The 17,650-nt window shown below is 44.6% G+C and overlaps 1 protein-coding gene across 1 annotated transcript in view; it reads right to left on the reverse strand.

Moving 5' to 3' along the window:
* The window catches only part of FAH (fumarylacetoacetate hydrolase), a 173,613-nt gene that overhangs the window by 79,731 nt on the left and 76,232 nt on the right, over positions 1-17,650 (reverse strand). Inside the window, exon 8 of the mRNA XM_069624175.1 lies at positions 13,850-13,949. Coding sequence (XP_069480276.1) covers positions 13,850-13,949 — 100 coding nt within the window. The remainder of the gene's footprint in view (positions 1-13,849; positions 13,950-17,650) is intronic.

A 17,650-nucleotide genomic window follows, 5' to 3' on the forward strand; every position in this document is an offset into this window, starting at 1 on the left:
CAGGGATCCGGAAGACCCTACCTCCTGTATCCTTTTGAGTATTGTATCCTTTTCAGTTAATACTTTGGTACATTCTGACAGAATCAGAAGCCATGGAGGGTACGGATCCTTTAGCTGTTTTGACACAGTTGATCAGCGATTTGAGAAATGAAATGGTTACAGCACAGGACATGTTACGGCACCGTATGGACGTTATGCAAGATGCCCTACATGGTAGTCCTCAGGGAGCACAGGTGCCAATGGCTACTGCATCTGGATCTGGGACTACGGCACCCCCACAGGAAACTATTAATGTGGTTATGCCCACTCAGTTTCCCTTGGCCCCTCCGGAACGGTTCACGGGTGATCCCAAAACCTATAGAACCTTTGTAAATCAGTGCAGACTCCATTTTCTTTGCCGTCCTACATCTTTTCCTGATCTAACCACAAAAGCAGCCTTCGTGCTTTCCCATTTAGGCGGCACAGCTGCTGCTTGGGCTAACCCTTTGTTGGAAACAAATAGCCCTTTGTTGTACGATTGTGACGATCTCTTGACTGCTATGAGTAAAGTCTTTGACATGCGTTACTCTACTCAAGCCACAGATTTAGAGTTGCTTAACCTACAACAAGGCAGCCAACCCCTTATGTCTTACGTTGCCCGGTTCAATCAACTGACGGCGGAAACCCAATGGCCTGACAGCAAGAAAACGGCTGTTTTCTACAAGGGTCTTTCTGAAGAACTGAAAGATGCCTTATCTACAGTTCCTGTGGTTCCTACGGGTTTTCCAGAGTTGCTCGATTTGGTTCTACAAATCGACGCCCGAAGGAATGCTCGAAAGGGAGAGAAAAAGCCCTTCATGCCAGTCTCGGGGCGGTCAGAGACACCAGCAGTCATCTCTAACGACCCTGAACCCATGCAGATTGGCGCCGTGAGAGGCCGATTGTCCAATGCAGAACGGGAGAACCGAAGAAAAAACCACTTATGTATGTACTGTGGTTCTTCCGAGCATTTATTGGCAACATGTCCTAAAAAACCCATCAAGCGTTCGGGAAACGCCAAAACTCGACAATAGCAGGAGTCCCTATGTCGAATGTTTCATCGGACTCCAGTACCATTCCTAAACATGCACCTGTAATAGTTCAGGTGACGTTACGTTGTGATGAGCGAGAAGTGGTTTCCAAGGCCATGGTTGATTCTGGAGCCACCAGCAATTACATAGACATCACTTATGCCAAGAACTGTTCCTTACCCCTTGTAAAAAAAAAAAGACCTGAAACGGTGAACACCGTGGACGGATCTGTTTTGACTTCTGGTATGGTAACCCAGGAGACGGTACCTGTTCAGATGACGTTATCGAATAATCATTCAGAAGAAATCATCTTCGATGTTATTGCTGCTCCACAGTACGAGATCATACTTGGTCTTGCATGGTTAACCCTTCACAATCCTGCTGTTGACTGGGTTTCGGGATCGCTCCAATATCCTTCGATTCATTGCAATGAACATTGCTTTACCAGTCAGGAGGTGTCAAATAAACAACACATATTGGCCTCTATGGTGGAGGATTCAACTATCAGCGTTGTACATCAATGCGACAATATCATACCATGCGAATACGCTGATTATGCTGATGTCTTTGATAAAGGCCAGGCAGAACAATTACCTCCTCATCGACAGTACGACTGTCCTATCGAATTGATTCCTGGTGCCAAAATTCCTACAGGTCGTGTTTATTCACTAACACCTAAAGAAGATGTTGTGTTAAAAGAATACATTGATAAAGCGCTAGCAATGGGCTTTATACGGCCCTCACAATCACCTGCTGCATCCCCTCTATTCTTTGTTCCTAAGAAAGAGGGAGATCTCAGACCTTGCATTGATTACAGGGCACTTAATGATATCACCATCAAAAACCAATACCCCTTACCACTAATAAACGTTCTATTGGATCAATTAGGCACTTCCAGTTATTTCACCAAATTGGACTTGCGAGGTGCATACAATTTGGTTCGCATTCGTGAAGGCGACGAATGGAAGACCGCTTTTAAGACACGATATGGTCTTTACGAATATTTGGTGATGCCTTTTGGTCTGTGCAACGCTCCCGCCACATTTCAATTCTTCATGAATGATATATTCAGAGACATAATGGACCAATTTGTGGTTATCTATCTGGATGACATTCTGATCTACTCATCTTTATCGGAACACGTCAAACATGTTTCTACAGTCCTACAAAGACTCAGGGAGAACCATCTTTATGTGAAAGCCGAAAAATGTGTCTTTCATTCACAGGAAGTGGAATTCCTTGGTTACGACATTACCAATCTAGGTGCTCGAATGAGTCGTTCCAAGGTAAAGGCCGTCTTGAATTGGCCGATTCCGCATAATGTCAAGTCGCTACAGTCTTTCTTAGGCTTTGCGAATTTCTATCGCAGATTTATCCATTCCTTTTCCAAAACAGTAGCTCCTTTGACGGCTTTAACTAGTTCTAAAGTTCCTTTCTGTTGGAACCAACATGCCCAAGCAGCATTCGAAAAGCTGAAGGAAGCATTTACCACTGCACCCGTGCTTCAACATCCGGATCCTGATCGCCAGTTTGTCGTTGAAGCGGATGCATCCAGTGTCGCTATTGGTGCAGTACTCTCGCAAGTTTGCACAGAAACCAAGGAGGAACACCCAGTGGCTTTCTTCTCTCGCAAACTCACCTCATATGAACGGAACTACACCGTCACTGAGCGGGAACTACTGGCTATCAAAGATGCTTTCCGAGAATGGCATCTTCTTGGGGCCAAACAACAGGTGTTGGTGTACTCTGACCATAGAAATCTCCAAGCATTCAAATCCATGAAATGCCTTACGGCCCGTCAGGCCAGATGGCATGTCTTTTTTGCCCAATACGATTTCCAGGTCACCTATCGTCCTGCCCGAGAACATGTTAAGTCGGACGCTTTGTCCCGTATGAGTGAAGAGGCGCAGGAAGAAAAACAAGTACAGATTCAGCTGTTGGCAGATCATGTAATATGTAGTTGTTCTGTTCAACCATCCCTAAAAACCGAAGTACAAGAGTGGGTAAAAATTAATCCACAAGTAGTCCAGGATATGAATCTGGACGTACATAACGGTTTACCATTCACACAAGGAGTACTTTATCTACCAACTCCTTCAATGCGGAATAAAGCCCTCAAATGGAATCATGATTCCTTGATTGCAGCCCATCCTGGACGGAAGAAAACACTGGAGCTGCTCAAAAGGTGGTGCTGGTGGCCATCCATGGCAAAAGATGTTATAGACTATGTATCTTCTTGTTCTGTATGCATCCAATGTAAAAATACTCCTGGTAAACCAGTGGGCTTACTCCAGTCCCTACCTGTCCCTAACAAACCATGGGACATGATATCTATGGACTTTGTGGTAGAACTCCCCCCAAATCAGAGATATGATACCATATGGGTCGTAGTGGATTATTTCACTAAATTGGCTCTTTTTATTCCCTGTATTGGTTTACCGACTGCTGCTGTTTTGGCTGAACTATTCATCCAACATATATTTCGTTTCTTTGGTCTACCATCAATAATCATTACAGACAGGGGCTCACAGTTTGCGTCACGCTTTTGGAGAGCTTTAACATCTGCATTACTGATTGATGATAGAATGTCCAGTGCTTATCATCCTCAAACTGACGGACAGACTGAAAGGGTCAATTGTACTATGGAACAATATCTGCGGTGTCTGTGTTTGCAATACCAATCGGATTGGCTCACGGTACTAACGGCGGCTGAATTCGCCTATAACAACTCTTATCATAGTGCCATAGGCACTTCACCGTTCTATGCTCTCTATGGACAACACCCCCGATCAATACCTCTGGATTCCGGTCTATCCTTGGACACGCCTGCCGCAGGCCGTACTTTTCGTGATCTGAAGAGATTACAGAGAAAAGTGAAGCAGCAATTGGAGCAGGCTAAACGACGTGACAAGTTCTATGCCGATGCTCATAGAGTACCCGCACCTGTCTATAAGGCTGGTATGAAAGTCTGGCTGTCCACTAAGAACTTAAGAATTCCAGGCAAAAAGAAATTGTTGCCTAAATACATTGGTCCGTATGTAGTGCTCCAAGTTCTTAATCCTGCTGCTGTACGTCTGGCTTTGCCACAACGATGGCGAGTGCATCCTGTATTCCACGTGTCACTCATTAAGCCATTTTCTGAAGCTACTAGACTGCCTGTACGGCCTGTTGCTATTTCTGTGCGGGGTTCAGATGAATACGAGGTACAAGACATACTGGATATGAAACTACGTTCTGGTAGACCATATTATCTGGTGGATTGGAAGGGCTATGGTCCCGAAGATAGGTCCTGGGAACCTCTTTCTAATATTCATGCTCCTGCTTTATTGAAGCGCTTTCACACAAGAAGGGGAGAGGTTGTTCCTTTGGGGGATGGCACTGTCATGCATGCTGGACGCTACGCTCGTAGAACAGCTAGACCGTTCTATTCCAAATGGAGGTTATTCGATACGTTACCGGGAAAACGACGTTTGCACTTTTCACGTCGCTAACTTCACGTGACTTTTGCTTCGTCACGTGAACTACGGTATTACGTATTTAAGCAGCGTAGAAACTTCACTCGCTGCTTCTGATCGAATCTATTGGCGTTGTGTAGCTGAACCTCTGATCTGCATCCTGGCATATTTCTACAGCTACTTTTGGGCCTTCAATAGCGTGTGTTCCGCCACACGCTGATTCCTGGAGCTATTCCTTCGCGTGATAATTCACACGCGTTTTCTGTCTTCAAGCGTGGCTGGTCCGGACTGCGGGAATCCTGCCCGCGTGTACATCCACACGTACACTCCGTCTTCATATGCGGCTGGCCCGGACTGCGAAAATCCTGCCCGCGTGTAATTCCACACGCGCACGTTGTCTTGAAACGCGGCTGTTCCGGACTGCGGGAACACCGCCCGCGTGTAATTCCACACGCGCTCTCTGTCTTCAAGTGCGGCTGGCCCAGACTGCGTAAATCCTGCCCGCGTGTAAAATCCACACGCGCTCTCTGTCTTCAAGTGCGGCTGGCCAAGGCTGCGTAAATCCTGCCCGCGTGTAAAATCCACACGCGCACGTTGTCTTCACTCGCGGCTGGCCCAGACTGCGTGAATCCTGCCCGCGTGTAAAATCCACACGCGCACGTTGTCTTCACTCGCGGCTGGCCCAGACTGCGTGAATCCTGCCCGCGTGTAATATCCACACGCGCTCTCTGTCTTCAAGTGCGGCTGGCCAAGACTGCGTAAATCCTGCCCGCGTGTAAAATCCACACGCGCACGTTGTCTTCACACGCGGCTGGCCCAGACTGCGCGAATCCTGCCCGCGTGTAAAATCCACACGCGCACGTTGTCTTCAAACATTATTTTCTTCGCGGCTGTTTATAACCGCGTGTACTTTGTTTTTCCTTAAAAAGAGCGCTAATTCTAACTCCTGCATCTGTGGAATTAACAGAAGGATTGATCCCTGTAGTGGGAAGGAAGCTTTTCAAGGATTATTGGAAGGTGACATTGAACTGAACTTTTGGACGCTATCCTGTGGTAAATTCAACCCGTATCTAGCGTGAGCCTCGTTCCGTTCGGGATAAGTCTCCCTTACTAATTTTCCCTTCCTTGTCGTTTGTTCGTCATTCAAATCCATCAAGAGACTTCTGGATTATTCTACCCTAAACCAAAGGTCAGTGTGAACATTCCTGTCATTATCTAATTCATCATACTCAGGTTGGAGCAGTTATTCATGATACTTTAATTTGTCCTAGGCAGGCTTACTATACCTTACCCACGCCCTTTCCAGTGATCCATCGCTCTGTCTGTTTTATCAGCCAGAGGGTTATATCATTTGGAAGGTCTTCAATTGACTTCACAACTATCAAATCGTGTGAACAGGGATCCGGAAGACCCTACCTCCTGTATCCTTTTGAGTATTGTATCCTTTTCAGTTAATACTTTGGTACATTCTGACAGAACTGCCCCCAAGGGGACTATCGGATAGCGGCCTCACCTCCCTGGCCTCATGAGAAGGGTCTCCCTCCCATAGGGGAGAAGGGAAGACATCCGAGGATTCGGCACACCACATTCTCTCTCTTACCTCATTTCCTCCCCTACCAACCAGGTTTTCCTATTACTCTAACCTTGACAGCACAATCCTTTTCTACCAGCCATTTCACTAACAAAGCCCTGGTTTGGTCTGGACACTTGTCTCAAAGTCCTCCTCATGACCACTTCTCATCATCGTTCCTTAAGCTCATACCTCATGACACCCCTTCTCCCAATTGTCCCCTTTCTACCAATCTTTCTAACCTTCTCCTTGTACTTTTCTCTGTGCCAGTTACAGACATCAAGTGAAAACTAAGCAGCGATTATAGTGGCAGGGAAAAGGTACACGGCCTTCCCGTTTTTGTCAGGTAGAGAATGCATTACATTTTGTTTTTGGCTGTGTGCTCACTTTATTGTAAATTAAAAAAATAGGCCATGACCGGCCTCAAACAAGGCTCTAGTACCAGTGGCATCATTGAGGTTACAGAATGGATGGAACAGGTTTGTGACACCCCAGAAACCCAAGGGCACATCTTATTTCTTGACATCCGACCTGTGACATTGTACTGCTCCCCATCAATGTGCTGATTGCTCCTGGAAGTCTCTGCATTCCCAGAATGGCCCCAGAGACCACGGAGCAATTTTAGTTTAGTCCCAGAGGGCCCCTGACACACCTTAATTGGCCCTTTATCCGAAGAGGTCTTTGCCAGTTTTTCCCCAGTTCATCTATGTTATACCTTTTCCAGTACCCTACTGGTTCAAACTGTCATTTCCTAGTTCATCAATGGAACCTCAGTGCCTTTGATTTTATTTGACAAATGAAAGAGCGTTGAAAAAGCGACTCACCATACTGCCTAACTTACTTGACCAGAGTCCGCTCTCCAAAGCAGAAGTCACATGGAAGAGCCCTGAAAGAAAGTGTGCCACAAGCCACACAGAGGTTCCATAGATGGTCCTGTGCAAGGCCGTCAAGGCAGAGCATGCAGATATCTACCCCTGCAAAGGGGCACATCCATAACTTTTACTTTGACATTTCTGTGTTAACAAGTGTCAAATGGAAGTAGCGAGAAGTTGGACGAAGAACAAAAATTAAAAAATGAAGAGTGTTCCAGACACGCTACTATGGAAAAGGAGACCAGCCTGTTGCAGAGAAAAGGACTGGCATGCAAAGCTGGAGAGCGCAGCCAAGCAGAAATGTCCCACGTATGTACACTGGCTTTGCTTTATGAATTAGAGAGGGTTTCCACTAGTCCCATCTCGGGAAGACATCCCACAAGTATGGAGAAAAGGGGACAGGATCCTGGAGAACTATACCTTTCATCAAGGACATACTGCCATACCTCAGCTCTTTCCTTAGAGGCTTGAATTCGCATTGAAAGATGCCCTGGAAGGCTATGAGAAGATGCAGAGGAGCCAGGTAGCAGCTAGAGCAAATAAGCATTAGCCATAAATCATAAGGATAGCTCAGGGGCAATGCCCTGGTCTTGAAGACAATACAATGCCAGGCAGCACGAGTTTGATATCCAGCCTCGCACTTTAAAGCTAAAGTCCTGCCTAAAGCGCAATATAAATAGTTTAATTTAATATATTTTGTACTGCTGTAGTATAAATGGTGGAACAGCAGATATAGTGGTTGCCATTGTTACCAAGAAGCTGTATCAATGTTTGCCTGATACCATAGCCTGTATACTTGGGATGAACCGTTAGAAAAAATCTTTACTTTTATCAGATGTCCCCTCCCCCTCATCTACTCCAATGGGCCCTGCTGACTGTTTTGAGACCATGAACAGATTTTTGGGAACGAGGTTTGTTTTTAAACTCACCTTGAATAACTGACATTGTTGTAGGTGCACTGGTGAGTCCCTAATATCGGAGTGAAGTTTCATATGCATAGATTTCTGTTTTATATTAAACTCAGTTAACACATTGTGTACTGTAGGTTCTGGTTCATTTACTCTGTCCTCCAAGTACATCAATACAGGAGTGGTGTTTAACTAACGGATGATTGATGCAGGTTCAATTTATTTTTGTTTTTGTTTGATTGGACTGTTTTCTTATGACAATTTTGGTTATCTTTCCAACCCTAATGCTCCTGGTGCTTGTGATCATCGTTTCTTAATTATGTAAATGGAGGATATGTATTTTGCTAATTTCCAATTAATGTAATATTACATTATATTGTTTTATGTTTGTCATGTTATGTTCGCCATAGCATGGAAGAAGACCATGAGGTGAACACACGTGTTGGCTGTTCTTTTTTATTAAAATTTAGTTTTTCTGTCAAATAACCATCCTGACTAAAGTAGAAGTTCTGAATGAATCATCCTGTGTACTGTGTTACTTTTGAAGAAGAAATACAATGTGAAAAAAGGGATTGGTCTTCTGGTAAAATAATCGTTTCCATTGACTTTCCAATTTGATATATGACCAAAAAAAACATGTTGGTTTACCAAGTAGAAGGTTGTGAAAGCTTTAACAATTGTCCCAAGAGTGAGAAACCTTTTTGGAACTAAGAAAGTCACTTTCCCAAGTGAAGGACATATTGGATGAAAACAACTGTGTATTCCACTTTGAGTAAAACCTGGCGAGTGAAAAGAACTTTTCTGAAATTGAACTTGGTTTGAAATATCCTGAATTGATTCAGGGGAAGGGGATCCAACCCTGGTCACAAGGATTCTTGTTTTTTATATTTTGAGACCTCCTTCCCCTAAATTCCTCACATTTTGGGAACTTCTTTCCCCCTTTCCCAAGTTCAGCAGTCGCTGTATGGCTTGTTTACTCTCTTGCCAGGACTTTCTTGCTTGGTCAATTGGGTGCAGGTCCCAGTCAGGGACAATTTCACCAAAATGCCAGGCGTAGCGGAGGTAACATCACATGACCTTTGGCCCCTGATGACAACACAGTAAGTGATGTAATTTGACCCTGCCCCAAGTGGCATCACAGGAAGTGATGGCAAACGAGATTAAGGTTTTTCAGATGCATCTAGCATCCGTTTGTTTGCAGGTGCTCTCATTTCTGCCAGATATAAGAACCGAGGAACAGAGGGAGGCATGATTTCTCCACGATTACACATTTGGAGGATGTCAATTCGACGTGGGGTCTATGTGTAAAATATACATAATGCAGTATTTGTAACAGGGTAACCGAAATCTCTAACACAGGCTACAGCTAGTGTATGAAACATCTATAGATCAATGGACACAGAAGTATGTGTCATCTGTGGTATTGCTGTGTTAAACAAGCCAAAAAAGCACTGACCTGGGAGGCATTTGCTGCCGATTACCCAGGAGAAAAATTCTGCATGAGCAAAGCCTGAAAATTAAATCACTGACCAGGATTTAATATCATCAAAATTCCATTGTTATAAATGTATCTATGAGTCAGCTACCACTACGATAGAAGAAACCTATTGGACTTGTCTGCCTGCACACAAGGGAGTGCACCTGATAATGTTAACTTTGCTGGAGTATAATAGCTGGGAAAGGTTCTTTCAATATACCCAATATACCCAAGACCCCCCCATTAGTTTGTATTATCTAAGCGTAATACTGGGTGCCACCATTTAAAGTAATCTTGCTGCACACATAAATCCATGGCACCACAGAGTTATTTTGAATTGAAAACACCCATAAGTTGCTCTTCACCAGGGGACTCACTGGCAGACTTCAAGGCGTGCACTGCACACTACCCCTTTGTCAGACCCAGTAGTGCCCAATGGCGTAGCACCACATTTGGCAGCTCCCCTGCAAGCCATGCTGTGGGAGGACCCCCACTCTCAAGCTCATTAAAGTACAGGGCACGCCAAATCATGGGCCGGACCACCACATGTGCCCAATGTCCATGATGATTATGCTGCTGCAGGGGCATGCACTACTGCAAGTGAAAGAAGTCATTATGTTTTTCAATCAAAGCTTAAATGTTTAACGTAGCACAGAAAGAAGGGGCGGTGCCTGGTCCACAAATATGTGGTGGCTGGTGAGTTGTTGTTTGGAGGGTGTAAATATGGGAGGCATGGGGTGTAAATATTTGCCACACATGTGATTGCGACAGAGCGTAGCGGGAGCCTGAACTAATGAAAATGGGTTGGGGGTGTGGGGGAGGGTTGGGAGGATTATTCTCCCTCCCCAGAGAAAATGTTCTCAATAATGAGTTAAAATGGTGCATTACACAGCACATTTTCTGGGAAAATGAGGGTAAAAGGCCAACTATTGGTTTTGTAGGGTGTAGGGTAAATCATGAAAACAGTACAATAGATGAAAGTCACCAAAAGTGCACTGGGTATTTCCCAATGCATTATTATGTCCGCCCCTACATTTTCATGCTGGCTCCACCAACATATGATAGTATTCCCATATAAGACCATACTCCTGTTCGCTTTAAAACTGTCTCTGCCAATATATGCCAGTACTCCTATGTAAGAACATACTCCTGTTGGTTTGGCCATTAAAAGTGACACGTCACAATATGAAAACCTGTCCAAACTGGTTCCAATGTAAGCCAGTCTAGACTCATAAGAACACTTATGCTTGATTCATCAGATGCTCAGTTAATAAAAAGTCATGCTACAGTAAATAAATATACAGGCCGCTACACCAAAACATCAGTCTAGCGAGGTAACACTACTTTTCATGCTAGCTTTTTTAAAGATGCTGAGTAATACATGTCATGCCACAGTAAGCAATGGCTAGACTGACTGCACCAAAATGCCAGTCTACCCAGGGAATGACATACATGAACTTGTCTCTGCCCAAAAATAACAGTTAAACATGCAAAGTGAATAAAGGATGTCGCAATAATGCTCCAGTGATCCCCAGTCTCCCAGGGCCTTAGACACACATGCATCCCCTGTCACCCACCGGTCACTCACCCATACATCCCCTCTCGCGTTCACTCGCACTGGATTCACCACACAGGCACACACCAAACCCCACCCAGAACATTCAAAAACACAATACCACATGTATACTCACTCACACCATCTCTTACATGCACTCATTGCATTCTCTACACAAGCACACACCCACCCAGAACATTCAAAAACACACATCACATCTCATTCACCCACCATTCAGATACATACATCTGACACACACTTCACAAATGCAAAACACACATCCTATTACAAAAAAACAAAAAAGCCTTCTTACCTTTTCCTTGCATCTTCGGTCCGTCCTTCCAGGCCCCCTTGGCTCCTCCGTGCTGCTCACAAATAGGAACAGGGAAGGTGCAAGAGCTTCCTGGTTCCTGTATGTGAGCTGCAAGGAAGTCAAGCGAGAAGGGGTTGGAGCTGAACCTACCATGAAACATGTGCCACATGTCATGGTCAGCTCCAAAGCCTATTGTGTGCCTCTCTGGCTCAGCCTGCACCCTGATGGGTGAGGACTGGGCCGGGGACCCACCAGACCTGATGTGGCAGGCCCCCTGTGCCACAGAGGGGCCCACTACACCAGTAGCTCTGTTTTTATTTTTTAAATGTTTAGGGTCACAAATCGGCCTCTCGGGTTGCAAGTGCGACTCTTGCCGACCCCCAAATGACATCCTTGTTCCAGACTCGCTTTATGCCTGGTTCACTCTCCTGTCTGAACTGTCTTGCTTGGCTAATTGGGTGTGGGCCCCAGACTCGCTTTATGCCCATTTTACTCTCCTGCCAGGAATTTCTTAATTGGTTCAGTATTTGGGTGCGTGTCCCAGACTTGCATCGCATCAGTAATCACCTTCTCTTTTATATAGTTCCAAGTTTCTTTAATTATACTTTTCATATATTAGGTCAGCGACCCCTTTTCATTTACGTTAGTCTCATTGCTTAATCGCCTTCGTGTCCCAGCTCCCTTGTTTGGACTTACCAGGTTCATCAACGGTATGCAGCATATGCCATGTAGTGCCCCAGCGTCCCAACCTCGCTCTTTGGGCTTTCCTGTTTCCATCGGTTGCTTCAGTGTCCTTAGCGTCTCACCGTTCTCGCTGCAGCTTGCTCGACGGCTGGAAGGGCATTCCATTTAATCTCCGGTTCCTGCTTTGCCTCCTTCACCTGACAGCTCCTGCTGTCCATGACAAGCACAGCGAACCTTCCGTTCCAGACTTCCCCAGACAGCACTTCAGCAGCTTCTACGCTCTGAACCGCAGCTTGGTCTCCTTCGGTGTCCCAATTGACGTCGGGAGATGGGAGTCTCATTTCTCTCCAGGTATGGTGTTTTTAAATGTCCCAGCACCTGTTAACCTTTTCCAACCACTAAAGCGCAGCGTTTGCTTTCCGGTTCTAGTGATCTTCATTACTCCAGTCCTCTTCCACATCTCAGTGTTATCAAGCAAAGGGGACTGTAAATACTGTTGGCGATTGGTCATGACTGGAGGTTCTCCACCCCCACAATACAGTAGGACATACAGGAATAGGGAGGCAAGTGTGTGTTATCAAAGGCTAAAGAAGCAGGGAAATGCCTCCCTTTAAATATCAAGTCTACTCCTCGTGTGGTCCTCCCACAGATGGCCACCTACAGGATCAGAGTTTGGTAGTTTCTGTCTTTCCCTGGCCACATGAGTCGTGATTTTCCCCAGTGAAGTAGTGACGACCTTGCTAGATACGTCAGTGAGAAGGAGATGCTGAAAGATTGCAGCTGATACTAAATTTTCGTGAGCGATATACCACAACGCAAAACCTTGCTCTTTGTTGAACAGAGGAGACCTTCCATGGTGCCTCTCACCCTGGAACTGGCTGCCTGAGGGACTGGTCAATGGCCCCAAAACAGGTGAGTTGAGAAGGTGAGTGAGGCTAAAAACCCTTATGCACCCCCAAAAGCAATGACTGATATGCAGGGGGTTTTCATTTAAGACAACTGAGGGAAAATGCAAAGAGGATACATTTCCTCAACAGTGGAGGCTGGATATTTTTGTATCCGTAGACAAAAACCCAAGCTTTATTAACTGCCAGAGCTGGGGGACTGGGAAAGCCGCTGGTTTGGGTCGGGGATTGTTATGTGTAGGGCTAAAGATGTTATAGCTGAGGTTGGCTGACAGCCAAAAGGGAAGATGGTGAAGGAAACACAGTAGTATTCAGTTTTAAGTGAAAATCTTGGAAGTAAAAAGGCAGAATGTGCAACTCTTGAATGAAAAAAGTTGAATCTCAAATGATAGAACTACTCTGTTCCACATTAGAAGTACACCAGGAACTAAAGATATAAAATGATGGTAAAGAAAAGAATTTCATGCAATCGTTTTTGGAAGACAAGTCACTGAATCCTTACTTTGCTTACCTCTGTCATTTCTGAAATTTTGAAACCAACATCTTCTTAAAGAGGGTGATTAAACCCTTCTGCTCCCCTCACTCTCACCTATCACCAACCCAATGATCCTCTTGCTCGCGACCTCACAATTCCTCCTGCTTATTCCAGGCTCTCGGTCATCATTTTAAAATTAACTTTGTTATATTTTGGAATGTAATATTTGTTTCCAAGATTTTAACTCTCTTTCATTATTCTCAGTCGGCTGACAAGCCAGGCCTGTTGTCGGTTTCCAAAATGTTGTCTTGTACGGATCTGAAAAATATTTCTTCTCTGAGCCTGTTGGACCAAAGTGCACTTGTAGCAGCAGTAAAATGTGATTGCCTAAGCACTGGTCACACCAACTGCACATTGACTCCCAATACATTTCCTTTCAGCAGGTCACTGGCACTTTACTTTTGTTATACTGGGATTCTGCACTCTGCTCTTCTGCAAGTACTATCTGAACTGGAATACACCCCCACTTCCCCTCCAGGGATTTCGCCCAGTAAATCTGGTAATTAATGCATGAAATACACCTTACCGCTCCAGTCATTCATGAGGACCATTCCAAAAATGTGCTCATCGGCCATCTGTATTGGGATAGGCTCTCCCAGTGCATTTCCCGGTCCCGTAAAGAAAGCCTGGCACACAGAAGAAGAAAGTCATTAAGAGGTGGCATCAACAAGACTACACAAAGGAGTGGGCATTACACCTGCATGGAAAAGAAGGGGTTATCAATAAGTACATGAAAGAGAAGGCTTTTAGACACCTACATACAGGACAATGTGTCGGGACAAGTACACGCAGATATCCCACCAGAATGCCTATGTACCTGCATATTTGCCTTCTGAATACAAAACATACTGATCTAAGAGGAAAGGGAAACAGAAAACTTATGCAGTGAGTAGGAGGGCTAGGGCAGTGGAGGTAGAGAAGGGCAATCCCCACTAAAGAACACAATTAAAATAAAGAGGAAAAGCAATAAATAGCGGATTTCTGAAAAAGAAATCCACATGGAACCCTATGTACCATCCTCAAGAAGCCAGTGAAAAGGCGCACACCTCAGCAAACCACAAAGGATCCTGAACAACTACCTAAAAGAGAAGGTGTCAGCACACCAACACAAGAAAACATACAGCACACCAACACACACTAAATGGTCTCCGCTCACCCACACACAAGAAAACATACAGCACACCGACACATGAAAATGTGCCCCTTCACCAACACACAAGAACACATATTGCACACAAGCAAGAATAGGTGTGAGCTCACTTATAAAGGAGAAAAATACCTTTTATGAACCCAACCCGCACACCAAATGAACCCTTATGTACCTAGTACCTATTTCTGTAACCTACATACCTCCATTATTCCTGGTCACAATGCGCCCCTATTAACAATGAATACAATTTCTCCTGTATGCAAGTCTGAAAGCACAATTCAGGAGATTCTCACATGTGGCAACTGCAGGGCACTGATGGACCATCTGGAGAAATTAAATGTCCTACGCTCAAGCAGAACAGCCGATGACTCATCTACGCTAACTGAGGCTGGCCAACCGAGTACACCATCATCACATATTTATTTCAGATTATGAATCCATAAAGCACACAAAACATCAAGACAATAAAAATCACAAAATAAATCCAATTACTGAGTACATATGGTTTGCAGACATTTCACTGGTAGGGCGAGAGTTGTATAAAATGGTCAGCAAGCCCGGTGTGCATTACGTGTCCAGAAGAGTTTCGGGCTTCAACCACTTTCGGACATATTTCTCAAACATGATAATCTTATGTCATTCTCATGTTCCCAAAATGCTATTTGATTTTAAGAAAAGCAGCCAAGAAGTCTTGGAAATACATAAGAAGAGTCGGCACAGTATTTGGAACAGTGTTTGTCTAGTCAAGAGAAGGATTGGACATTGAACAAGTCAATTGTGACTCATCAGAGCAAACGAAAAGATAAAACAAAGAGGATAACAGAGAAGGAAATCAGAGGGAGAAGAGCCCAATATCTGAATTGTATGACTTGATATAAGCAGTCACAAACAAATATCTGCAAGTACTTTGTTTAAAGGAAACCTGCTGAATAAAACAGCCCCCTGTGCCTCTAACAGTGGTACGGTCAGGCTAGATTAGTTTGGGCAGTGAACAGATATTTTAGGACTCACTGACAATTGACGAGCACCCTAGTTAGTTCCCGTCTTAGCTAGGGAAACCCCACAGATTAGGAATCACCTTTTCTTTGAATAAAGTATAAGAGAAAAATGGAATATCAGAGTCTGTGTCCTTCTTCTGACACACCACACAATCTTGCCCTACGGATGTTCGGTAAGAATACTCTTGAAGCTATCCCCAAACAACTCCCTAGCTGGATTCTTACAAGTAGAATTTGTAGCTCCTATCTGAGTCTCAAACACTAACAAGCTTTATTTATAAGTTCAGGTGGCCTAGCTACTCCTGGCAGTTTTCTAGATGATCAGCAAAGTTTTGTAAGGTGGGCGGGTGGTCTTGCTATAATTACAAAAGGTCTGTTCTGGGTAAACCCCACTTTTGGTGAATAACAACTTTATCGACTGCGATTGCACTGAATTTTGCACAATTTTTTTTCCACAGCTAGGACTTTGGGTAAGACAGAGAGAAGGGTGGGGTGGAATTAAAAGGTAGCGTTGGGGGCTCTCCCTCTGTTTTCTGTGGTTAAAAAGAGGTAGTAAAAACGGCAAAACAAATTCAGTGACATTGCCATTTGGCCAAAAAAGGAGTGATGCGAGCGCTCTGATTTAATTTCACCTTGATTATGTCAACAGCCTCTACCAACTGGGGAGGGGGGAGGAACTTAAATCCTCGTGCCTGTTGAAAATGCAGCAGCTGAACTTCAAATGCACATCAACTCACAGGAATACATTCCTATCTGGCCTCCACTCGTTAACAGTCAACAAGACAATAGAACTCTAATTCACTGCCATCTTCTGCAAAGTCTCTGTGACCTCAGCCCTGGTTTCATAAGCCCTAAATGCTTCCACTGTACCAACCCAGACTGCTCAATTAACCAATCATTTCTCCTCTGAATTCCAAAAATGCCAAAAGTCAAAATTCTGGGACAATATATATGGGATACATTACTCACCTTAATTGTATTGCTGATGCTTGTATCTGCTTAGATTCACGTGCTATGCATAGGCCGACATCCAGTGGAAGCTGCAGAGTATTACAGTTGTTTTCGAAACTCGAAAAGTGACGTCGACATGGCGTGCCAGTAATACTATCCCTAGTACCCATGGTCCTTCACGCGTCAAGGTCCCCGAGATTGTTTTGTTTCTGACATGAGGCAGCATGAAGTGTAGCGTGAGCACAGGTGTATTAAAGCAGATATGTATCCAATAAGCTAATATAAACATCCATGCACCTTCTCTCCAAGGGGAGGAAGGGTGGGCACATGTGAATCTAAGCAGATACAAGCATCAGAAATATGATTACAGTGAGTAATGTATCCCTTCAGAGGCTTGTGGAATTTTCTTAGATCATATGTTATACATAGATTAGCGAGCAGTGTTAGGAGAAGGTGGCTGTTTGTGAGAAGGTCCAGCGGCAAATAGATATTTTAGAACTGCTTGTCCCACCTGTGTATCTGCTTTGGAATGAATGTCAATGCAGTAATGCTGAGTGAAAGTATGTACTGAGCTCCATGTAGCTGCTTTGCAAATGGTGTCTAGCGGGACATTTGAGATAAAGGCCAAAGTAGCTAGGGTCGCTGAAGTAGCTCCACGCAATAACCGTCTGCTACGGTTGATAGCACCCACTTGTCCGAGGTGAATCCCTCCCATGCATGGGTGAAGTGTGTAACACGCCCTCCTACTGGAGAGGCATGGGAGGGAACCTGAAGGGGTTGGTCATTGTTTAGGAGGTGTAGCTCCACCTCTGGAGGTGGAGGACCTCCCCCGGCCATGATATCAACGCTGGCCTCTCTGGAAACCTTGCAAGGCTTGTCCCTGATTGTTTCCCCAGGATGAGCCCTGACTTTGAACCCATTTGCGTGATTTGACCTCGAAACAGACGAAAATGACTACTGCCTCTTTAGCCTGGTGGCTTCAATCGGATAATGCTATGAGGGATTATTTTTAGAACCTACTCTGGTGATGGGTTCTGAGAGTCCAACCTAAGATGCAACCCATTTGACACAAAAGTAATTGATCAAACTCAAAGTGCTAGAGTGGCTGAGCAGTCGGACATAGACCTTGGAAGAGGAAAGCCTGGTGTCAAGTACACTTCACAAAAGCAAAGTCAGTTAAGGAACAGTGGTCCATAGAGAGAGGTATGAGAATATACTATTTATTAAC

Source organism: Ambystoma mexicanum, chromosome 11 (assembly GCF_040938575.1).
Source record: "Ambystoma mexicanum isolate Mex_15411 chromosome 11, UKY_AmexF1_1, whole genome shotgun sequence".
Taxonomy (NCBI): domain Eukaryota; kingdom Metazoa; phylum Chordata; class Amphibia; order Caudata; family Ambystomatidae; genus Ambystoma; species Ambystoma mexicanum.